Source organism: Haliotis cracherodii, unplaced genomic scaffold (assembly GCF_022045235.1).
Source record: "Haliotis cracherodii isolate W230 unplaced genomic scaffold, xgHalCrac1.p SCAF_21, whole genome shotgun sequence".
NCBI classification, from domain to species: domain Eukaryota; kingdom Metazoa; phylum Mollusca; class Gastropoda; order Lepetellida; family Haliotidae; genus Haliotis; species Haliotis cracherodii.
The window spans coordinates 448,882-474,342 of record NW_027266277.1 but is presented as its reverse complement, the minus strand read 5'-3'; the positions used below and the strand labels follow the sequence as shown (position 1 = coordinate 474,342).

The following is a 25,461-nucleotide window of genomic DNA, read 5'->3' as shown; positions in this document are numbered from 1 at the left end:
TCAACAATTCATTTCAACAACAATCTTGTATAGAACTGTGATCCCTAACTCCGCGTAGATATCCCATAGAAGGACAGATTTACTGTATTAATATCAAAGAATCGGATGGTCCTTAACTTCTTTTGAGTAGCATACATTTAATAAGTATCATAACACAGTCGATATCATAGCAACTTCTATATCAATTTACATATAGGGCGTCTCCATCGACAATCGACATAAATATTATTTTGAAACCGCGGCGACAGTAGCAACACGGGGACGTTGCCAACTACAACAACAACAACCGTATTGTCTTTATAATATGCAGAAACGTCACGGACTCAAGTGTTCCAGGTTTTCACTGCCTGTCAACTTAATGTGGGAGGATATTTGAAAATATCTTATGTTAACGATATTACGTCCATGAAATGAACTTTATTGGTTCTTTGTCAGAACGCAAACAATGCTTCCACTTGTTTTTATAATTTTTTAACATTTTAAAAATTAAAAAAGTCGCATAATATACAACTTAAGATGTGTTTCGTAGACACCGTATCTTTGAAAATAAATAGTTTCCTTTTCCATCACAAATTTACATTTCAAACATAGTTGGGTTGGGGTCATATCGTTGCAAATTCATTGCTTTACTGTCAGATCTGTCTTAGGTCTATAACATAAGTTGCAATTGGTTTGCTCAGCAGACCGACAAAATATGAATGAAATATGGAAAGAAATTGAATTAATTTTGACAGTTTTTTTCGAGAGGTGACAATAGCGTATGCCGTGGGGTCACGATGACACGCAGTCATCCAAGTGACCGCGACTGACCACCCGATCTACTTGGGCACCCCTTAATAAGCGAAGACAGCTGGGTATCATTGCTAAACCTAAGTGAGTGAGTGAGTTGGGTTTAACGTCGCTTTTAACAAAGATGGCTTGGTATCATTGCTAAACCAGAGTGAGTGAGTGAGGTTTAAAGCCGCTTTTAACAGTATTCCAGTTATATCACGGCGTATCAGTTTAATGTGGGAGGAAAGCCCGAAGTGATGCAGGTCTCAGACGTTTACCACTTCGGTGAAACCCACGAGCACGGGTATGGTGCTGAAAAAACCTAGAAACATAATCAGGGAGAACCTGGTTCAAACCCACAATCATAGTTTTCTGGCGTGCCCAAGGGACGCAACTCTGCATAGCGAATTGCGACGCCTGAGACGACAAGGTCAATCGTTCCTAAACCAGAGCTAGTGAGTCAGGTTTTACGCCGCTTTTAGCAATATTCCAGCAATATCAGGGCGGGGGACACCAGAAATGGGCTTCACACATTGTACCAATTTGGGGAAGCACTAGGTTTGAACCACTAGGTTTCCCCAACACCCTCTAAACCAGAATCGCCTTTATGAACGTTAACATAAATGAAATAATTATTTCTTTGCAGCTAAAATGCATTTTCTGAAATTTAAAATTAATGCTTTACGGAAACCGTCGTTTTTGTTCAAATCTTCTTTTCGTTGTGTTCTCAGTTTTAGGAGCAGCCTTGCCACAAGCCAACCCTGGCTTCACTCCGTGAAATTATTTATAAAAGTGAGTGAGTATTGTTTTACGCTGTTTTTAGCAATATTCCCGCAATATCAAGGCGGGGGACACCAGAAATGGGCCCCATACATTGTACCTATGTGGGGAATTGAACCCGAGTGTTCGGCGTGACGAGTGAACACTTTAACCTCTAGGCTACCCCACCGCCCCTATTTATATATGCAAATTCACGGATGAAGCATTAGATTAAGAATACTTACCTTTCGTCCTTGGAAAATAGACAGTGAGCTGATCACTGAATCACACACTTTTATAGATGGAGATTTGAATGTGGTTGATATGTTTATATCACGTGGCATTAGTGATACAGGTAAACATTATCAATAAATAATCACTCATTTTAGCGAAATTACCGATACTGTGTCTTTGCATAATTCATTGTCTGCCTATACTCTTCGAAAAAGTAGGGGATCATGAAATAAATATATTAATACCAAGTAAAACCAGGACACGAATAAGTGACCCGTAAAGATCCGGGGTAGGATAGGTCTTCAGCAACCTATGCTTGCCGTAAAAGGCGACTATTTTTATTGTTATGAACGGGTGGTCGGGTTCGCTGACTTGGTTGATGCATGTCGTGTCCCAGCCGTGTGGATCGCTGCTCATGATGTCAATCACTGGATTGTCTGATAGAAACTCGATTATTTACAGACAGCCGTCATATAGCTGGAATAGTGATGAGTGTGGCGTTAAACATCAAACAGACAAACAAACGAACAAACAAACAAACAAGAATAAGTGTTGACGACAAACATCCTATGCAAGAACGTTTGTCTGTAAAACTTAACACCAAAGGTGGAAACTTACAGAAGTCGCAGTGCAGTGACACAATTTCATTAAAATCAGATCTTAGTTCTCGCTACCGCTGAACAAAGATCTGAGGACATCCCATTACGGGTCACGTCAGAACGACCTTTCGCGAATTTTGACCGACCAATGAAATGACTGACAAGAAATCGACATTAGCCAATTAGAAAGCAGCTTTCTCGAGCTCTACGGCACTCTTTCAACCTGGCGACTTCCATTTCAGACAACGCTTGACACTAGTTTCAAACTGGCGACTACGCTTCGAAACATATTTTGACGTATTCTCGTTTAAAAAAAATAAAACTGATAAGAAGAACATTCTGGAATGGCTTATAGATTGCACAGATTGTATGGATATCATCATAAAACCCGTAACTGTCGTTCAGAATACCCCGTGTTAAATATTTCGTGGTTGCATGATTAGAAAACGCATTCAGACTGTCACTTTCATGATCTGGTAAGCGACGCTCTGATTGGTCGGATGAAAGGTCGTTCTGACGTGACCCTTAATGGGACGTCCTCAGATCTTTGTTTAGCGATAGCGGGAACCAAGATCTGATTTTAATGTGACATTACTTTCAATGTTTCACAGTCTGTTTATCAGGCACCAACAAACACAAAATGTTGACGATCGACCCCGTTCAGGGCGTCCCAGGTCAACGATAAGAGTACAGGATCGATTGATCGAAATCAGGCTCTACGAAATCGAGCTGAAACGGCGAGTCAAATATTTGGAACTCACTACCTACTGAATACACAAATGCCAGTAGTTTAGGAAGATTTAAAAGTTTTATAAAAAGCAATGATAGGAATGGTCTATACTTTGATGTAAATTATGGATCAGGATTCTGACAGGTAAAACACTCCCGTCTCAGACTTGGCTGCAGTGATCTTAACGCCGACACATTTGTCAGATTTATGTCCGACAGCCCGAGATGTTGTGGCTGTCACACAGAAGATGCACTTAATCGATTATTTCTTTCTTACGTGGCAAAATATGTATTATTTCGTAAAAGGCTACGATTAAAAATCAGTTGTAAATGGTAATTCAGCGACTGTAACAAATCTTGAAATTTTGAAATGAGGGCACAGTTTTATCTATCTTCTTACCGATTTAGAGATTTTATCTGTCTTTTTTTTCTTTTCTTTTTTAATGTTGGCTTTTCTATATGATACTGCGATGACGTTGTACTGGATGTAAATAATAACGTAGCTGTAGTTGCGAAAGATAATCGAGTAATAAAACACTTACAGAACAATAATTATCTTTAATGTCAATTATATCATGTATGCTATTTCTCATGTCACTTTTATTACATTGTAATTTGTATGTGTATCATGTTTGGGAGAGGCATTCACATAAGCAACATTTGCTTGTTTGCCAATCCCTCAACTTTATGAAAATAAATAGGTTTATATAAACTCCACTCCATATTGTACAAGGACGGGTCAGTGGACAGTACTTTCGGGACAACATACAGACACCCTGTGTTGTCCCGTTTGCAGGGCGTGCGGGTCGGCGTTTTGTCTTTCAGGACGACAACGCCCGTTCTCACCGTGTGCTAGTCGTCTGTGCTCATCCCAGCAGAATGCCATGGTCAGGAATGACGACAGACTTTTCCCTATTGAACAGGTTTGAGTCATTATTCGGGAGACGTGTGCGTCAAAGTCATTCGAATGCAAGACCTGGTCACACTGGTCACACAGAGTGTCGCTTCAGTGTGTGTGTGTGTGTGTGTGTGTGTGTGTGTGTGTGTGTGTGTGTGTGTGTGTGTGTGTGTGTGTGTGTGTGTGTGTGTGTGTGTGTGTGTGTGTGTGTGTGTGTGTGGAGGGGAATGTGTGTATTATGTGGTTTGTGTGTATGAGTGTTGGGTGTGGGAGTGTAAGGGTGTGATGTGTGTGTGTTAATGTGTGATGTGTGCCTGTCGCATCAATGTAGGGATGTGGTGTATGTGTGTGTGGGGTGTGTGTGTGTGATGTGATGTGTGTGTAGGGGTCTATTGTGTGTGTAGAGGTCGGATATGTGTATGTAGGGGTGTATTGTGTGTGTGGAGGTAGGATATGTGTATGTAGGGGTGAGTTGTGTGTGTATGTGATGTGTGTGTAGGGGTGTATTGTGTGTGTAGAGGTAGGATATGTGTATGTAGGGGTGTATTGTGTGTGTAGAGGTAGGATATGTGTATGTAGGGGTGTATTGTGTGTGTATGTGATGTGTGTGTAGTGGTGTATTGTGTGTGTAGAGGTAGGATATGTGTATGTAGGGGTGTATTGTGTGTGTATGTGATGTGAGTGTAGGGGTGTATTGTGTGTTGAGGTCGGATATGTGTATGTAGGGGTGTATTGTGTGTGTAGAGGTAGGATATGTGTATGTAGTGGTGTATTGTGTGTGTAAAGGTAGGATATGTGTATGTAGGGGTGTATTGTGTGTGTATGTGATGTGTGTGTAGTGGTGTATTGTGTGTGTAGAGGTAGGATATGTGTATGTAGGAGTGTATTGTGTGTGTATGTGATGTGAGTGTAGGGGTGTATTGTGTGTAGAGGTCGGATATGTGTATGTAGGGGTGTATTGTGTGTGTGGAGGTAGGATATGTGTATGTAGGGGTGTATTGTGTGTGTATGTGATGTGTGTAGGGGTGTATTGTGTGTGTAGAGGTAGGATATGTGTATGTAGGGGTGTATTGTGTGTGTATGTGATGTGTGTGTAGGGGTGTATTGTGTGTGTGTATGTGATGTGTATGTAGGGGTGTATTGTGTGTGTAGAGGTAGGATATGTGTACGTAGGGGTGTATTGTGTGTGTATGTGATGTGTGTGTAGAGGTGTATTGTGTGTGTATGTGATGTGTATGTAGGGGTGTATTGTGTGTGTATGTGATGTGTGTGTAGGGGTGTATTGTGTGTGTATGTGATGTGTATGTAGGGGTGTATTGTGTGTGTAGAGGTCGGATATGTGTATGTAGGGGTGTATTGTGTGTATGGAGGTAGGATATGTGCGTGTAGGGGTGTATTGTGTGTGTATATGATGGGTGTGCAGGAGTGTATTGTGTGTGTAGAGGTAGGATATGTGTATGTAGGGGTGTATTGTGTGTGTACATGATGGTGTGTAGGGGTGTATTGTGTGTGTAGAGGTAGGATATGTGTAGTATGGGTGTATTGTGTGTGTATATGATAGGTGTGTAGGGGTGTATTGTGTGTGTAGAGGTAGGATATGTGTAGTATGGGTGTATTGTGTGTGTATATGATGTGTATGTAGGGGTGTATTGTGTGTGTGTGTGTGATGGGTGTGTAGGGGTGTGATGTGTGTGTAGGGTGTGATGTGTGTGGAGGGGTGTTTTGTGTGTGTAGGGGTGTGATGTGTGTGTAGGGTGTGATGTGTATGGAGGGGTGTATTGTGTGTGTGTATGTGATGGGTGTGTAGGGGTGTGATGTGTGTGTAGGGGTGCGATGTGTGTGTATTGTGTGTGTGTATGTGATGGGTGTGTAGGGGTGTATTGTTTGTGTAGGGGTGTATTGTGTGTGTAAGGGTGTATTGTGTGTATTGTGTTGTATGTGTTTGTGTGGAAGTGGTGGTTGGGGTGAATGTGTAAAAATGTTACGTAAACAGAACCACTGTCCTTTTGTGTATTCAAACTATATCTTGAAAATACGAATAAATGGATTTACCTCGCATTCGACACATACAAGCTACTTTTTTCAGATGTCAGGACTAATTTGCTTGGATTGTACATTCGATTGCTTTATTTCACTGATTCCTATGTTGAGGGCATGTACTTGATCTGATAGACATTGTGGCGAAAACACTCGACTATAGCACGGATGTCCTGGATCTCGTGTCGGATCTTGTCGATGGAGGACACGACCTCTCCATTGTGACTCATCATTTGGTTGTAGATTTCCTCCTGAAATAATACAACACTTGATGTACTTTTATATCATAGGGAGGAGTGTTTGATTGTAAAATAGGGATATGATTTCAAAGGATTATTAATGAGTGAGTGAGTGGGTGAGCGAGTAAGTGGCTGGATGAGTGAGTGAGTCTGTGTATGGTGAGTGAGTGAGTGGTGGGTATGTGGTGAGTGAGTGGGTGGGTGGGTTTGTGGTGAATGAGTGAGTGGGTGTATGCTATGAGTGAGTGGGTGGGTACGTGGTGAGTGAGTGGCTGGATGAGTGAGTGTGTGTGTGTGTGTGTGTGTGTGGTGAGTGAGTGAGTGGTGGGCATGTGGTGAGTGGGTGGGTGGTTGGGTATGTGGTGAATGAGTGAGTGGGTGGCTGATATGAGTGAATGAGTGAGTGGTAGGGTGGGTGAGTGAGTGGGTGAGTGGGTGAGTGGGTGAGTTGGTGGGTGGGTGGGATAGAAGTCCAGGGGTACACTGGTCGGGCACGTATATTCACGTGAACAATTATAACCCTTACAGATCAAAGATGCCACAAGGGATGAATCCACGCACACTGCATCTCGGCAGCTCTGAGAAGCAACTAGCATCAGTAAGATACATGGTTACAAATGGTCGCACATTTCAATTTTATACCTCTATCTTTGCTCTCGTAGTGCTTTGTCTCAGGTCGCCCTCGAGGCCGGCGGAGACGTCGACGATGTAGCAAGCAGTAGCGTTCCTGACAACGATGATGTCCTGAAATATAGAGTCTTTATTATCTTACATGAATCAGTCGGTTTCCTGTCGTGCTTTCATTTATAAATACAATAAACTGTAATGTCTGATATATTTATGCTTTATAATAATCTTCTTCAATCCAATACCGGTGACGATTAAAGAATTATTTTAGTTTCAAGTGATATTCAGAAACCCCCAAAGTGTCTTCTGAGAGCAAATCCGAGTCTTGTCTAGGAATTTGAAACATTTATCGACAAGTGTTGAAAACATTGGAATCAAAAGACATAAGTATGAGGTTCTTATTTATCATCTAACATCATTCAGTGCAGACAGATTAGTGATGTTATTCAATTCTGACGTCATGGTTAAGATCTCTAGGGAGATATGTCACCCAATGATATCACGTGGACCAAGTTTTGGATGATAATTCAACATAGCAAAGCCTGATGGTACAATTCCGAATAGAATATTCCGGTCCAAATTTAGGACTAACGAATCATGGGTATTTTATGTGTATATAAAGACGTTCCCAGTGTCCGGAGTATGGGGTGTCCGGAATATCCGGTCAACGTAATTGAGTTTCAGCGTACCGTCCTCCCTCGATATAATGCAGAAAATGTAACCAGCGAGATGAAAACAGAACCTTACTGATACTGTATATACATATCTACATTACATGTCAGTTTATCTTTGCTTATATAAGAAGTTATTATCTCTAATTGTTTGTTATTTAAAGAAAGTGAATGTGTCTCTGTGTGGGGATTAGCTGTGAAACAAACTGAGATCAATACAGTTAGTTTGCTGATTTAGAAGAGGGAATTGGCATTGGGATTATATCCAGGGTGGGATTATATCCAGGCTGGCATTATATCCAGGGTGAAACTATAACCAGGGTGGGGTTATAACCACGGTGGGATTATATCCAGGGTGGGATTATAACCAGGGTGGGGTTATATCCAGAGTTGGATTATAACCAGGGTGGGATTATATCCAGGGTGGGATTATAACCAGGGTGGGATTATATCCAGGGTGGGATTATAACCAGGGTGGGATTATATCCAGGGTGGGATTATAACCAGGGTGAAACTACAACCAGGGTGGGATTATATCCAGGGTGGGATTATAACCAGGGTGGGATTATATCCATGGTGGGATTATAACCAGGGTGGGATTATATCCAGGGTGAAACTACAACCAGGGTGGAATTATATCCAGGGTGAAACTACAACCAGGGTGGGATTATATCCAGGGTGAAACTATAACCAGGGGGGGATGATATCCAGGGTGAAACTATAACCAGGGTGGGATTATATCCAGGGTGGGATTATATCCAGGGTGGGATTATATCCAGGGTGGGATTATATCAAGGGTGGGGTTATATCCAGGGTGAAACTACAACCAGGGTGGGATTATATCCAGGGTGAAACTACAACCAGGGTTGGATTATATCCAGGGTGAAACTACAACCAGGGTGGGATTATATCCAGGGTGGGGTTATAACCAGGGCGGGATTATATCCAGGGTGAAACAAAACCAGGGTGGGGTTATAACCAGGGTGGGATTATATCCAGGGTGATACTACAACCAGGGTTGGATTATATCCAAGGTTAAACTACAACCAGGGTGGCATTATATCGAGGGTTAACCTATAACCAGGGTGTGGTTAAATCCAGAGTGAAACTATAACCAGGGTGGGATTATAACCAGGGTGGGGTTATAACCAGGGTGGGGTTATATCCAGGGTGGCATTATAACCAGGGTTAAACTACAACCTGGGTGGGATTATATCTAGGGTGGAGTTATAACCAGTGTGAAACTTTATTCAGGGTGGGGTTATATCCATGATTGGACTATATCCAGGGTGGGTTTATAACCAGGGTGGCATAATAACCTGGGTGGCACTATATTCATATGGCAGAAATCCGTTCTGATTACAACTTGGCTTTATAACGAGGGGCATTATAACGAGGGAGGAATGAACATGAATATGAACCAAAAATGATTTTTCCCTGATGAGAAATATGATAAAGCACATACAGCGTAGCTGTGATACTCCATCGAGTAGCCATGGACGAGTTCTGGATGGTAGTACACAATCTGCGCCTGAAATATGATATCAATATTAATATATAATGAGACAAGCCTTCATCAAACAAGGGATATCTAATGCAAAGAAGCAGTACGTTTAGACGACATCTTGCATTCCCGATCATCTGTTGGTCGACTGACACATTAGTGGTCAGATCTAACCTGAGTGAGTGAGCGAGTGAGTGAGTGAGTGAGTGAGTTGGTGGATGGATGGGTGAGAGTGAGTCAGTGAGTGAGTGAGGATGGGTGGGTGGGTGGGTGGGTGAGAGTAAGTGAGTGAGTGACTGAGTGACTGAGTGAGTGAATTGGGTTTAACGCCGCTTTTAACATATATTCCAGTGTCAGCCTAATGCGAGAGGAAAGCCCGAAGTGATGCAGGCCTCAGACGTTTAAAACTTCGCTGTAACCCCCTATGTATATTGATATATATGTAGAAGAAGAAGAATAATATTTATTGTACATAAACACCCACAGGGGGCAGGGTACAAAACATGAACATGACTAATTAAAACATTGACATACAAAACAGAATACAAATATTGCTATGATTATATTGTTAGGGAGGAGATGCAGATTTTCTTTGCCTGAACATTTTGTGGATGAAATTAGAGATAATTTTTGCAAAGGGCTCTGGATGATTTAATGGTATTTTTAGCGATAGTGGGTGCATAGCAAATCCGGGTGATGAATTTAGTTCCCCTCTCAGGTCTTTGTAGAGAGGGCATCTCCTAACTTCTCCTAACAATTTAAGGGACCTAACTCATTCCCTGAATATAAATAGTTCTTTATTATGCATAATCACTTCTTTGTTTCTTGGTAAATGCCGCACTCAGCATTACTCCTGCTATATAACGGCGTGTCTGTAAATTATCGAATATGGAACAGAAAATCCAGTGATTGACAGCATGAACAGCGATCTACGCAATTCGGTTACGATGATATGCATCAATCAAGTCAGAGGATCTGACCACTCGATCCCGTTAGTCGCCTCTGATGGCAAGCTTAGTCAGCTCTTATGACAAGCATGGGTAGCTAAAGACCAATTTTAACCCGGATATTCACGGGACCTGGCTTCCGGAAGATACCCGGTGGACACACGGAATCTCGCCCCAGTGTCTTTGACAAAAAAAAAACATCAACATGACTCGATACAAGTTTAAAACTCGCAATGGTTAGATTCTATTCATCATCCAAAATCATTCTTCAAACTGTTTCAGTGTGTAAACAGAATTATAAACCTATCACCACAATACCCTATATTGCACTAGGTTCCTGACAACCTCGATTAAACCCAGATGGGAAGTATATCAGTTACCAGCCCATCTTCCAAATCAAGGTTTTGACCTGGGTGACTTCTAAATCTGCTTTGAGGTTTTACGGTTTTTTTAAACTGGCCTTTTGATATGAATTTAACGTTGATTTTTGATTGGTTAAAAGTCACAATTTTTACATGACCGTTGGTCGAATCTTATTACAAGCATGGGTTGCTGAAGGCCAATTCTAACCCGGATCTACGTGGGTCCCCTAATATGATTACCGCGGGAGAGTTTCCAGGCTATCGGGGATTGCCATATACAAATGTCACTGATGCATCACCCGTCCGATATGCCAGCTGCTCAGCTACGTGTGTGCACGGGCATGGATGGTCCATCACTTCGGGTTTTCCTCCCACATTAAGCTAACACGCCGTGATATAGCTGGACTACTGTTAAAAGCGGCATTAAACCCAACTCACTAGCTTGAGCCTGTGACGCATGTTATAGAGACAATACGGTTGCTGTTGCTGTTCTTGTTGTTGTTGAAGGAGGCAACGTTCCCGTGTTTGACAGCTGGTGTTTGAAATGGGTGGCGTGTCTTGTCCTGCCTAGAGCTCTCATCAACGACAGTAATGACACCTGGTGTTTGAAATGGGTGGCGTGTCTTGTCCTGCTTAGAGCTCTCATCAACGACAGTAATGACACCTGGTGTTTGAAATGGGTGGCGTGTCTTGTCCTGCCTAGAGCTCTCATCAACGACAGTAATGACACCTGGTGTTTGAAATGGGTGGCGTGTCTTGTCATGCTTAGAGCTCTCATCAACGACAGTAATGACACCTGGTGTTTGAAATGGGTGGCGTGTCTTGTCTTGCTTAGAGCTGTCATCAACGACAGTAATGACACCTGGTATTTGAGATGGGTGGCGTCCCTTGTCATGCTTAGAGCTCTCATCAACGACAGTAATGACACCTGGTGTTTGAAATGGGTGGCGTGTCTTGTCCTGCTTAGAGCTCTCATCAACGACAGTAATGACACCTGGTATTTGAGATGGGTGGCGTGTCTTGTCTTGCTTAGAGCTCTCATCAACGACAGTAATGACACCTGGTGTTTGAAATGGGTGGCGTGTCTTGTCCTGCTTAGAGCTCTCATCAACGACAGTAATGACACCTGGTATTTGAGATGGGTGGCGTGTCTTGTCTTGCTTAGAGCTCTCATCAACGACAGTAATGACACCTGGTGTTTGAAATGGGTGGCGTGTCTTGTCCTGCTTAGAGCTCTCATCAACGACAGTAATGACACCTGGTATTTGAGATGGGTGGCGTCCCTTGTCATGCTTAGAGCTCTCATCAACGACAGTAATGACACCTGGTGTTTGAAATGGGTGGCGTGTCTTGTCCTGCTTAGAGCTCTCATCAACGACAGTAATGACACCTGGTATTTGAGATGGGTGGCGTGTCTTGTCTTGCTTAGAGCTCTCATCAACGACAGTAATGACACCTGGTGTTTGAAATGGGTGGCGTGTCTTGTCCTGCTTAGAGCTCTCATCAACGACAGTAATGACACCTGGTATTTGAGATGGGTGGCGTCTCTTGTCATGCTTAGAGCTCTCATCAACGACAGTAATGACACCTGGTGTTTGAAATGGGTGGCGTGTCTTGTCTTGCTTAGAGCTCTCATCAACGACAGTAATGACACCTGGTATTTGAGATGGGTGGCGTGTCTTGTCTTGCTTAGAGCTCTCATCAACGACAGTAATGACGCCTGGTATTTGAGATGGGTGGCGTCTCTTGTCATGCTTAGAGCTCTCATCAACGACAGTAATGACACCTGGTATTTGAGATGGGTGGCGTGTCTTGTCTTGCTTAGAGCTCTCATCAACGACAGTAATGACACCTGGTATTTGAGATGGGTGGCGTCCCTTGTCATGCTTAGAGCTCTCATCAACGACAGTAATGACACCTGGTGTTTGAAATGGGTGGCGTGTCTTGTCTTGCTTAGAGCTCTCATCAACGACAGTAATGACACCTGGTATCTGAGATGGGTGGCGTGTCTTGTCTTGCTTAGAGCTCTCATCAACGACAGTAATGACACCTGGTATTTGAGATGGGTGGCGTGTCTTGTCTTGCTTAGAGCTCTCATCAACGACAGTAATGACACCTGGTATTTGAGATGGGTGGCGTCTCTTGTCATGCTTAGAGCTCTCATCAACGACAGTAATGACACCTGGTATTTGAGATGGGTGGCGTGTCTTGTCTTGCTTAGAGCTCTCATCAACGACAGTAATGACACCTGGTATTTGAGATGGGTGGCGTCTCTTGTCATGCTTAGAGCTCTCATCAACGACAGTAATGACACCTGGTATTTGAGATGGGTGGCGTCTCTTGTCATGCTTAGAGCTCTCGTCAACGACAGTAATGACACCTGGTGAAATGGGTGGCGTGTCTCGTGCTGCTAAGAGACTCCCGGATCGCCCGATTATATTTCTTGGTTGATATAGAATGGCAGATCATACTTAAGTTTTTGCTACCATGTTTATGTCATAACTGACAATCTATATATTTACATTCGGGAGGGTCACCATGGCTAATTACATACATGGCGAATCTGACGTCCTTGCGCTCGGTGCCACACACACGGTGAGTTATGTCCTATATTTCATTCTATATATTCATGTTATGCACTCAAATTGTGTGCTTTGGTTAAATGTAATCATTATCAGATTTATATAACCTGTTTGTCAGAAAACATTAGGACAAAGTTTGTGCATGGAGGCGCGGGTGACCGAATCGTCTAAGACGCCGCAATTCGCTGTCCAGAGTTGTGTCCCTTGGACACATCAGTGAGTGAGTGAGTGAGTTTGATTTTACGCCGCTTTTAGCAATATTCCAGCAATATCACGGCGGGGGACACCAGAAATGGGCTTCACACATTGTACCCATGTCGGGAATCGAACCTGGGTCTTCGGCGTGACGAGCGAACGCTTTAACCACTAGGCTACCCGACCGCCCTTGGACACGTCAGAACCTATGATAGTGGGTTCGAATCCAAATTATGTTTCTAGATTTGTCAGCACCATACCCGTGGGTTTCACCAAAGTGGTAAACGTCTGAGGCCTGCATCACTTCGGGCTTTCATCCCATATCAAGCTGACACGCCGTGATACAACTAGAATACTGTTAAAAGCGGTGTTAAACCAAACTCACCCACTCACTCCACGTTTATACAAATGTCGAATAAAACTTGTACCTTGAGAGAAACTCAATGATTTAACGTTTTGGTGACATTCTCCTAAAACGAAATAGGGTAGACACAGATGAAAAGAATGAATCAGACTTTCGGTCTTCTTGTCATCTGTGGGATGAGTGAGTGAGTGAGTTTGGTTTTACGCCACTTTTAGCAATAATCCAGTAATATCACGGCCGGGGACACAAGAAATGGGCTTCACACATTGTACCCATGTGAGGAATCGAACCCGGGTCTTCGGCGTGACGAACGAACGCTTTAACCACTAGGCTACCCGACCGCCCCCTGTCAGATGAAGTACACCTGGGCCCACTTGCACAAAGCTATCTTAGCGCTAAGATGATCGTAACTCCCATACTTTAGCATTGGCTTACAATAGTCTTAGCGCTAAGATCGCTTTGTGCAAGTGGGCCCTGGTCTACCACATGGTGTATTGGTGTGATTGGTACCTATACAGACATGATACATAACTCGTATTAATGCCATTGTTTGTCAACTTACCAGCACAACTCCCAAGGCTGTGAACACGAGAAGAGCCTTCATTTTGGTCCGCGAGTCTCTGAGTGAGATTAGGCAATAGGGTTACTGCGTGTTGAGGAGTGTCAGGAATTCCCTATCAGTAATTGTTAACGGTGCTTACACTGGGTTATTAAAATGAAGTGAGCAAATTCAAAATTCATTTCTTCACATTCTTTCAAAATGGAATTCGGTTACTTTTTCTCAAAAATAAGACCGCCTCCGTGGACGTAAGGACGTCCGCCCGGAGAGCGGAAGGTCCGGGGTTCAATCCCCGGCCGCGTCATACCAAAAGACGTTAAAAGATGGTACTTGTTGCTACCCTGTCTGGCGCTCGGCATTAAGGGTTAAAGCAAGAATTGGTCGGCTCGGAGTCAGTATACTGTGTCTGAGTGGGGTATTCATGTTAAACTGCAGCATGGTATCTCAGTAGGCTAGCACTATAAATCGGCATCAGTCTGGTCTAGTTCACACACACACACACACACACACACACACACACACACACACACACGTGCATGCACGTCGCTATATAAGTGCAATAATCTTGGACGCGACCTTAAACCCAATTTCACCTCACATCACCTCAAAAATAAAATTAACATTGGATTGATAACATTTCTTGAGAATTAAACATATTTGTGACGTTACTCTATTGTTTTAACGAACCATTGTATTTCTCGAAAGGACAGTTGGTTGTGAAAGTAACAATTTCTATCAAAACAATTATGTTGTGTAAAGCTATTCTACTTACTTCGATGTTCTTGATATACATGTAGATGGGGCGGTGTGGTAGCCTAGTGGTTAAAGCGTTCGCTTGTGACGCCGAAGGCCCGGGTTCGATTCCCCACATGGGTACAATGTGTGGAGCCCATTTCTTCTTTCGACTTCTTTTCCTGACGACGCTTTAATAACTAGTTTCACATGGCTCTCGAGTCACAATTTGAAAATTGGACAAAAGAAAATTCTGGAATGTCTAATTGATGGTCGAGTTGTGTGGCAGTACTTCCCGCGGGCTATGAAAAGTTCTCTTACATTTCCTAAAAGTGAGGCGGTGGGGTAGCCTAGTAGTTAAAGCGTTCGCTCGTCACGCCGACGTCCCGGGTTCGATTCCCGACATGGGTAAACTGTGTGAAGCCCATTTCTGGTGTCCCCCGCCGTGATATTGCTGGAATATTGCTAAAAGCGGCGTAAAACCACACTCACTCACTCACTCACTCACTCACTCACTCACTCTCTCTCTCACTCACTCACTCACTCACTCCATTTCAAATGCTGTCCTATCGGGGGATAGACTATGTCTAGCAATCAGTCGAACAGTCCGTAACTGCTGTTCAGAATAGTCAGTGTTAAGTCTCAGGTTGCAGAAAGCACATACCGACGGTGACTTTTCAGATCTGGTAAGTGGCGCTCTGATTGGCCGGATGAAAGGTTTGAGACCTCACATAATTGTAAAAATTTACTAGCGACGGCCCACCTTCTTCAACAGCAGAAAAAAATCTTTTTAACTTTGAGTCAGTTGGGATGTGAACAACTGTCTGCTCCTAACTAATTCCTATTCACGAACCGACAGTTACTCTTATGAAAGGCATTTAGAAGTGATACACATAAAGAGCAGAATATTCGGATGTCAACTTCTTTTAGAGGAACACAACGTTTCGGAGTAAGTAAGTCCATCGTAAGTGTCGCTGTGCTCACAATTGACGTTGACGTCTGTGTAATTGAGTCAGAATCGGCCCGCAGTATGGCCGTCGTGCTTGAAGGTGAGCAGTTCTCAGACGGTTTCGAACAGTTTACGCACTCAGTCTACCCCTAAACAGTTCATTTCTGGTTTATGTAGCCGTCACAAATCGGTTACGGAGGTGACGTAAGACAATCTGACGATCCCCTGCATGTGACGTCATACGTGGTCGACCTGGCCGAGGGCGATCAGCGGTGGTACCCGTTTGCTGTAGGCGCATCTGTAAATCATAAACAGTCCGTCGATTACAACCCATCGTCCTTGCGACGGACGTTCCCGTCTGCAACATGCCGATGGCACGTTCACGTTGCACAATTGAAAGGCATGGCATGACAAATGGCCGTAAAGACTTTTTTGTTTTCTTGTGTTTTTTTTTTTTTGTTAATGGCTGCTAATAAGTATAGCTGAAAACACGTGCGGTATTATGGCCACGTGACCAGTTGCACGTGAAAAAACACTTTTGCCACTATAGTGCTGTGCACATGATTTTGATCGATTCACCTGCACAAAAACGGGTGTTATGTGAAGACAATACGTGGCCATTACTGTTTAAATACACAATAGGGGCCCAAAATGATAACTGGTCAAATGTTAAAATTTTAGGATTGTGAAGTTTTTAATTTGGTTCAGTATATAATTGTCAAACACTTTAGAAACCGAAGGAAACGCCAGCAAGGACGATTACTGCTCTGGTGGCAACAATGAGGCTGACACACACACCAACCTATAATCAGCAGATCCTTGAACAGGTGAGAACAGCATCATACTTAAGGTAGTGTCATCAATACTTGTATCACCCATGTGCTGAAACAAGGACTGGTCGGCTCGGAAGACACTGTGTCTGAGTTGAGTATTCATGTTAAACTGCTGTATGGTATCTACATGTTTCAAAAAAAAGAAGCGCACAGGTAGATTTTTAGTAAATTTATTGTACCTCATAAGTCGATATATTTTATTTAATATCATAGATACAAATATGAAATTTTGGAGCTCGAAAGTCACATGTTGTCGTTGTACAAAGGCATTGAAAAATGTTCATTGTCATGTTAAATAAGGTCACAAGGTTGCGCTGAACTCTCGTGTGACCACCCCGGGCAGCAATCTCGGTTCTGCATCTTCTTGGCACTGACTGCATAAGTGTACGAATTCTGTCCTGCGGAATTCTGCCCCATTCTGGTTGTAACACGTTGGCCAGTTGTGGGAGTGTCTGCGGCGTGTTCTGACGTTGACGTACACGTCGATCGAGGTCATCCCAAAGGTGTTCGATTGGGTTGAGATCTGGAGATCACAACGTCCAGGGCAAGATGTTTATGTTGGCATTATATATGAAGGCAGTCTACCGCGACACGAGCTGTGTGCGGTGGAGCGTTGTCCTGTTGAAACAGCTCCCTCTGACGGTAAATGATTGAAAGAAGGTGTGGTTAAAGAATTTGATACATGTAGCTATTTGCTGTCAAATTTCCCTGAATCACAACTGATGTAGGATATGGCCCCCAAAACCATGACACTACCACCACCGAATTTGTTGAATTCACGTAGTACACACAATGTGGGCAAAACGCTCATTTCGACGACGATAAACACGTTGTCTTCCATCTCGTCGGTGAAGAAGAAATCGTGATTAATCGCTGCACCACACCCGTCTCCATGTTCCCAAATTCCATGGCTGTAATGTATGGCACCAACGCAAGCGTCTCTGTCGATGAATCTGTTGCAAAACAGGGACGATACCTGGTCTTATGGGTCGGATTCAAGCCACACGAAGATGGTTCCTGACAGGCTGATCCGATATCCTCTTCAAACCAGGGATGCGTCCTGCTGTCTCCAAAGCTGTGGCATTGCAATGGCGTAGGTGGAACAGACGAATGTAGCGATCCTGTGCATGGATGGTAACTCTTGGTCGACCGGTTCTCGGACGGTCTGCAGTGGAATTGAGCTGTGTGTATCGGTTACAAAGGCAGCAAATGGTGCAGTGGTGGACGTTGAAGTGGCGTGCAACAGAAGACTGGGATTCCCCTCTTTGGATACGTCCTATGGTGCTGAGTCTCGGCATTTTCGAACTTGAAAAATGTTGACAATTGAATGACAAATTATTGGCTTATGCTTGCCTTTTTATAGCCAATACCACGAGTTAAGAATGCCATAACGTGCACGTGCATTTTGCTTTACTGTTTTCCTCCATGCCATTTTTGAACAAGTGTGAAAACAATGCCGTTTGCGAATCGACAATGGCTACGTTTTGACCATCCGTTTGTCGAATATCAGGCCTCCAACATTTTCCAATAACATATATCCAATTTATATACAGGATTTATTGTGTAGTCAGGTTAAATGAACTGCAAACTACCTGTGCGTTTCTTTTTTTGAAGAGTATAAGTGGGCGAGCATTTTAAAATCGGCATAGACGAGTACAAGCAGCCACACACATGTGCATGCACGTCGCTATACAAGTGCAATAATCTTGGACGCGACGTTAAACCCCATTTCACATCACCACCTACAAACTATACATTTACTATATTATGTAACTTAGCTGGATCTCGTATTCTACCATGCACACAATCATATCATCCCAAACTGGCTTCTATAGAAAAAACAGACTGTAGTGAGTGAGTGAACGAGTGAGCGAGTGAGTGAGTGAGCGATTATGGTTTTACGCCGCTTTTAGCAATTTTCCAGCAATATCACGGCGGGGGACACCAGAAATGGGCTTCACACATATACCCATGTTCGGAATCGAACCAGGATCTTCAGCGTGACGAGCGAACGCTTTAACCACGAGGCTACGCGATCGCCCCGTTTACAGACTGTAACATCTGTCTGCACTGAAGCTAGTTTGGTTGTATTTTACACTGGAAACATTGGTTATGTTGGGGATAAAACACGACTCCGAGTCGCGGTATAAAAGGAATTCGATCAAAGAGTTCGAGAGAAAAACCACGTGCAACATGGACCAACTGGAGTCATGACATGTAAAGTTTAACAACTTTGTAAAATTGAAAAACACCTGCCCCGGTGGCTGAGGATGAAAACAGTGGGTTACAAAACGTAACACGATGTGTGAGGTTGCAGAATGGATTCACGTCATGGAATTTTCACTTAATAAATGTGACTTTTAACCAACCAAAAATCAACATTATTTTCAAATCAAAAGGCCAGGTCACAACCTTGATTTGGAAGATGGGCTGGTTACTGATTTACTTCCCATCTGGGTTTAATCGAGGTTGTCAGGAACCTAGTGCAATATAGGGTATTGTGATGATAGGTTTATAATTCTGTTTACACATTGAAACAGTTTGAAAATTGATTTTGGATGATGAATAGAATCTCACCATTGTCAGTTTTAAACTTGTATCGACTCATATTGATGTTGTTTTTTTGTCAAAGACACAGGGGCGGGATTCTGTGTGTCCACCGCGTATCTTCCATAAGCCACGCCCCCGTGAACATCCGGGTTAAAATTGGTCTTTAGCAGCTCATGCTTGCCATCAGAGGTGACTAACGGGATCGGGTGGTCAGGCTCGCTGGCTTGGTTGATGCATGTCATCGATCCCAATTGCGTGACAATCACTGGATTGTCTGGTCCAGACGCGATTATTTACAGACCGCCTTCATATAGCTGGAATATTGCTGAGTGCGGCGTTAAACAACAAACCAACAACCACCAAAGCCAAGTCATACAGCATTTCTACTGCCCTATAATTAAACTACAACCTCACCATTCATCCTTCAATGTCACATGCACATAGCGAAGGATGCAGATATAGATATATATATATATATACTCAACTGAGTAATTTTGATAAAGGATGTCCCTTTGTTAAAATTGGACCCCGGCAACATATGCTGGTTCTTAGAGGTGACTAAATAAGTCGGGTGGTCAGGTTCGGTAACTTGGATGGCATCGAACCCCGACAGTATGGATCGTTATTCATAACATCAATCACTGATTTGTCTTATACAGACTCGGCGCAAACAAACAAACAAACAAAAAGTAACTTGCACAGCTCACACGTTGTGCAAGGCCGTTTTAATGGATTCTTGAATGGGTTCTTCCATCCACAACACTTTCATGGCAAACATGGATCGTCATCTTGTTGACAACTTGTACGAGGACTGGTCAAACAGTGCCACCTGTTTCCTAAACTGAAAGAACACCTTCATGGAAAGCGCTATGACGACAACGATGACCTCAACACTGCCGTGAATAGATTTTCCAGGGTGGTTTCAGAAAACTTCTTCCTGACTGTAATAAGAAAGCTTCACTATCGATATGAGAAGTGTATTGAAAAGCAGGGAGATTATGTGAAAAAATATAATTAGAAACACTTTCACAATTAGAACTTTTTGACCAGCCCTTGTAGAAAATGGCTGTTTGTGAGTGAGTAAATTAGGTAATACGCCGCTTTGAACAGTAATTTCCATTAATATCACGGCGTATCAGCTTATTGTGGGAAGAATATCCTAAGTAATGCAGGTCTCAGACGTTTAGCACTTTGGTGAAACCCACGAGCACGGCTATGGTGCTGACAAATCTAGAAACATAGTTGGGGCCAATCGGGATTCGAACCCACAATCATAAGTTTCTGACGTGCCACCTGAACGGATATAAAGTACTAACAATAAGAGTAATGTCCCAATTAATTTACAACATCATATCACGCCAATAATGAATTATGTATATAGAATTTACAGCTATAGCGAACGCATTTTCCACATAAAGGAGGCATAAAACTCATTATTTTCATACAATAGTAACAAGGCGGTGGGGTAGCCTAGTGGTTAGAGCGTTTGTTCGTCACACCGAAGACCCGGGTTCGATTCCCCACATGGGTTCAATGTACGAAGCCCATTGCTGGTGTTCCCCGGCGTGATCTTGCTGGAATATTGCTAAAAGCGGAGTAAAATCATACTCACTCACCACATCAGAAACAAACTGGTCAAATTCAGTCGGTAGCTGTTACTTTCAGCCTAACTAAGACGTAGCCCTTCTGAGAAATGCAAGTCATTCTGATAAGATCCAGTTCGTGACTGATAAAAGGGCGCTCCTTTCGTTCTTCAGAAATACGTTATCTTATCTGCTCAAAAGATATCTAAAAAGGTCTATCCTCTGCTAAAAAAGTGTATTTAAAGACGCATCAGGTGTTCAATCGTCCTTGTCATCACAGAAAGAACTACTTAACATGAAGGCCTTCATCGTTCTGGGGCTCTGCGCTCTTGCTGCTGTGAGTGTGTCGTCTTTGTCGAGGGAATTGGATGTGTTCATTTGTAAATTGATTCACAGAACTTTTTTAAAAATTCAATCAGTTTTTGGGACAGTTGACAAGGAATAGTACTCGTTCTCTGTTGCTTTGAAATAAACATTATTCACAGACGGCAAACGACAACAGTCGAACCCACAAGAAATCGAAAATTTGATATTCGGGCTAGGTGGGGTTGAACACATAAATTGTCAACATTGTTGAAAGATGTGTTTTTTAAATATATTTACTTTACCTGTTCCTATGTTGCGATGATACACAGCATTCGTTCACAGCGGGTTAACACAAACTCACTCACTCACTCTTCCAGGCTCAATTCAAACCTGTCGACATCATCAACAACATCCTTGGCTGGAACAGCGACAGGATCCACGGCTGGAGCTTTGAGTACCACAGAACCCATGTAAGTACGAGACAGAACCTCAGCATCTTTGGTTCAAAGCGGCTTTAAACCCAACTCACTCACTCACTCACTCATTATCTTGAGTATCGGGTGGCCCAGGCATCACAATTTACTGAGAAGTTTAAGCGTCCCAATTTACTGAGGAGTTTAAGCGTCCCAATTTACTGAGGAGATTAAGCGTCACAATTTACTGAGGAGTTGAAGAGTTGCGATTTTAGGCATCCGCGAATGATCAATTTCCTAAAAATCAAATCTTTGTGCTCGCTACACAAATATTTGAGGACATCCTATCACAGGTCACGTTAGAACGACCTTTTGCGAATTTTTATCGACCAATGAAAGCACTAACGGGAAGTCGAAATTAGCCAATCAGAAAACAGCCTTCTCGACATTTGCAGCACTAGTTTCAAACTATCGACTTCTATTCAAAAATTTGTTTTGAAAAATATTTGACAAATTTCTCGATTCAAAATTTGAAAAGCGAACCAAAGGAAATTATGGAATTTTCTAACAGATGACCGAAATTGTATGGCAGTACTTCCCACGGGCTATGAGAAGTCTCTTCCGTCTCAAATGTTCTTAATATTATTGGGTAGTAGAATTGTGTTGTAGGGTTTGATGTTTTGCAAAGATAATCAATTCATGGTAATTCTGCTGTGTTATATGTGCCCTTGTTCCATAAAGCGCGGTGCGGTGGGGTAGCCTTGTGGTTAAAGCGTTCGCCCGTTAGGCCGAAGACCCGAGTTCTATTCCCGACATGGGTACAATGTGTGAAGACTATTTCTGGTGTCCCTCGCCGTGATATTGCTGAAATATTGCTAAAAGCGACGTAAAACCACACTCACTCACCCATAAAGCGAACGCTCTGTGGGTCGTGGCTGTAGAGGATACTTGAAGAGAATCCTGCTCGAGTGTTTTGGTGTTTTGTTTATATCAAGTCGGTGTTATGAGGATATCAAGTAAATATTGGGAAGACATCAAGTCAACATTATGAAGATATCCTGCAATTGTAACAATTGATTTGATTGGTCAGGATCTGATGCTGGTGAGGAACGCCGACTCCTGCTACCTGGTGTCAGTGAACAGCGACACCGAGAAGCTGCTCCAGCACAAGGACTCCAGGGAGAAGCTTGAGGTACGTGTACACACCACACGGAATTCAAAATTAATAGACAGCCTCCGTGGTCTAGTGGTAGAGCGTCCGCCCGGAGAGCGGAAGGTCCAGGGTTCGATCCCTGGCCGCGTCATACCAAAAGACGTTAAAAGATGGTACTTGTTGTTACCCTGTCTTGCGCTTGGCATTAAGGGGCTAAAACAAGGACTGGTCGGCTCGGAGTCAGTACACTGAGTCTGAGTGGGGAATTCATGTTAAATTGCGGCACGGTATCTCAGTGAGCTAGCACTATAAATCGGCATCAGTCCGGACTAGTACAAGCAGCCACACAAACACACACACGTGCATGCACGTCGCTATTTAAGTACAATAATCTTGGACGCGACGCTAAACCCCATTTCACCACCTCAAAATTAATATACCGTTTTTATTAGCTTCAACAAAATCAGTTATGATACTCTCGTGTGTCGTCCATCGATCACTTGATTGTCTGGTTTGTTTGCAGGCTGACGTCGCATGGCAGAAGTCCTGCTGTGCTGCGTCAGGCAATAAATACTTACTTTTTTATACAAATTGTATGAATGGCGTGGGGTACCGGTAGGGCAGGACATTCTTACCATTTTCGCGACGCCTGGGTCATCACGGGTTAGCAGTGGTCCATTTCTAGCGGTCAGAAAATGTCTGAGTCCCGTGATGGGATTCGATCGCGAACCACGGACCTTCTGATCCGAGGTCGGACGCCTTGCCCACACGACCAAAGAGGTTAACCCCGTCAGCAAGCTGACAAGGTAAGGATGTCATCTGTGGGATGACTCCACGCCCTGCTACACATTCATATAATTTCCATAGCTGTTTGCCCTTTACGCCAAGCGGAATCTGTTTTGGCAGAAAATCTAGTATGGTTATTCTCTTGCATTGACAGTTCATATGTACATGGATAATTAGTCTCGATTACTGCCGGAATAGATTCAGATGGGCGTAAAAGACAAGGGGTAAAACTGATAAGAATGGATCGGTGATGACATCAGGTGTTCGCAAAAAGGGTAAGAATGTCCTTCACCTCATATTCTTAAAGCTGCTAGACTCCAGGGGGTAGCCTGCGGTTTTTCTTAAACCCTACCGTTTCAAGGCTGCCAGATGCCCGCTACTTCATAGGACTTCATTGGCCTTCATAGGACTTCATTGGCCTCCACAGACCTTCATGGGCCTTCACAGGCCTTCATTGGCATTCCTAAGCCTTCATGGCCTTCATAGGATTTCCTTGGCCTTCACGGTCCTGCATGGTCTTCACAGGCCTTCATAGAACTTCATAACAATTTATAGAACTTCATAAAACTTCATAGAACTTCATGGGACTTCATTTGCCTTCATAGGACATTTCAGTATGTTATGGTTACCGGTTTTCTAACACTCCATGAATGACTTACGATTGTGTAAGCGTGAAAACTCTAGCTCTCTGATCTGATTAATAAGACGATCGTAAGTCAACACATCTTCCCAAGGCAAGAGAGTCAACTGACTATAAAAGTCCAGTTTCCACCCTTGCCGAGCTAGGCTGGTATTATGGAATTACATTTTTGCTGGACTAACGAGTCTATGCATAGTCCAATCAAAATCGCGCAACGGAGTCGTAATCCGGTTCGTAAACTGTCGTGCAGATTTCGGTCGGTTACAGGATTTGAAAAGCATGAGTACCGCCAACTCGTTGTCAACAGATACTTTCCAAAACTTGTCATGTTATTAATCAAGGTGCGCACGTGATTTGATGCATTTCGCGACGTAAGACCCGTTTTATCACAATAAAGATCTTGATTATCGATCAGATCGTCCTGACTGGGCGCCACCCAACATTTTGTTTGAAGCAAAAGCAACTGATACGAGGGGTGGAATCTGATTGGTTCATAGGAGAGGCTTAGAAGGGACTAACTCGTAATAGCCACTGGTTGCGTTACGATCGAGCCCAGGAATTACAGCCTAGTTCGGCAAGGGTGTAAAATGGACTTTTAAAGTCAGTTAACTCCCTTGTCTCGGGAAGATGAAGTCAACAAGGACTGACGACAGTCGGATCACCAAGAGATATTTGTAAAACGGAACCCGGGACTTTATCATAAACATCGTTGTAAAATCACGAATCAAATTAAGGTAACACGAAAGCTGTTGTGACGAAATTGATAAATAAGGAATACTTTTGATGAGATTGTCTAGTTAAAGCTGATTTTGGTCTAAGGTTTCCCTGTTAGTTATAATGACAGTGGTGATCATAATCATAATCATAATACATGTCACACTGGTTTCTTTCAGGATGAGGTCTACCAGCAGATCAAATCCCACACTGGCGAGAGCAAGGGCAGCCTTAGCGAGATCCGCAGCAAATACCACGACATCCGCGCCGTCGCCGAGTGCTTCAGGCACACCGTCTACGATCTGACCATCACCCCCAGCTCCTAAACGTTGCACAGGGTGTTCTTCTTGCATATTTATTTGGCTCATTAAAGCTGATTTATAACAATGATTGTTTTCCTTCCATGCATTCTCTTGCAAGTATCTACAGCTCTGGGCGCCGTTCCTCAAAGCGATCGTGGCGAGAAGACGATCGTAACTCCCATACTTTTACATAGACTCACTACAGTGGTAACGCTACAATCGCCTTGAGGAACGCGGCCCTGTATTGCAAGGTGTACAGTGCTGTAACTTTAACGCCGCACTCAGCAAAATTCCAGGTTCAGCGGTCTGTAAATAATCGAGTCTGGACCAGACAATCCAGTGATTAATATCATGAGCATCGATCAACACAACCTGGGTCTTCGGCGTGACGAGCGGACGCTTTAACCACTGGACTACCCCACC

General features: G+C 43.3%; 2 protein-coding genes across 2 annotated transcripts; one reads left to right on the top strand and one right to left on the bottom strand.

Annotated features, from left to right (window-relative positions):
• Nucleotides 1-6,099: 6,099 nt before the first annotated feature.
• LOC139470870 (uncharacterized) lies at nucleotides 6,100-14,186 on the bottom strand. Its single transcript, XM_071253189.1, has 4 exons — nucleotides 14,081-14,186; nucleotides 9,030-9,095; nucleotides 6,909-7,010; nucleotides 6,100-6,278 (listed from the first exon to the last, which is right to left on the bottom strand). The coding sequence occupies exons 1-4, from the start codon at nucleotides 14,120-14,122 to the stop codon at nucleotides 6,132-6,134; spliced, it is 357 nt and encodes a 118-aa protein (XP_071109290.1). The 5' UTR covers nucleotides 14,123-14,186; the 3' UTR covers nucleotides 6,100-6,131.
• A 6,756-nt stretch (nucleotides 14,187-20,942) lies between these two features.
• LOC139470966 (uncharacterized) lies at nucleotides 20,943-25,123 on the top strand. The gene is made up of 4 exons (XM_071253286.1): nucleotides 20,943-21,061; nucleotides 21,408-21,500; nucleotides 22,534-22,635; nucleotides 24,916-25,123. Exons 1-4 carry the CDS (start codon nucleotides 21,020-21,022, stop codon nucleotides 25,060-25,062), a joined length of 384 nt encoding a protein of 127 aa, XP_071109387.1. The 5' UTR covers nucleotides 20,943-21,019; the 3' UTR covers nucleotides 25,063-25,123.
• Nucleotides 25,124-25,461: the final 338 nt, after the last annotated feature.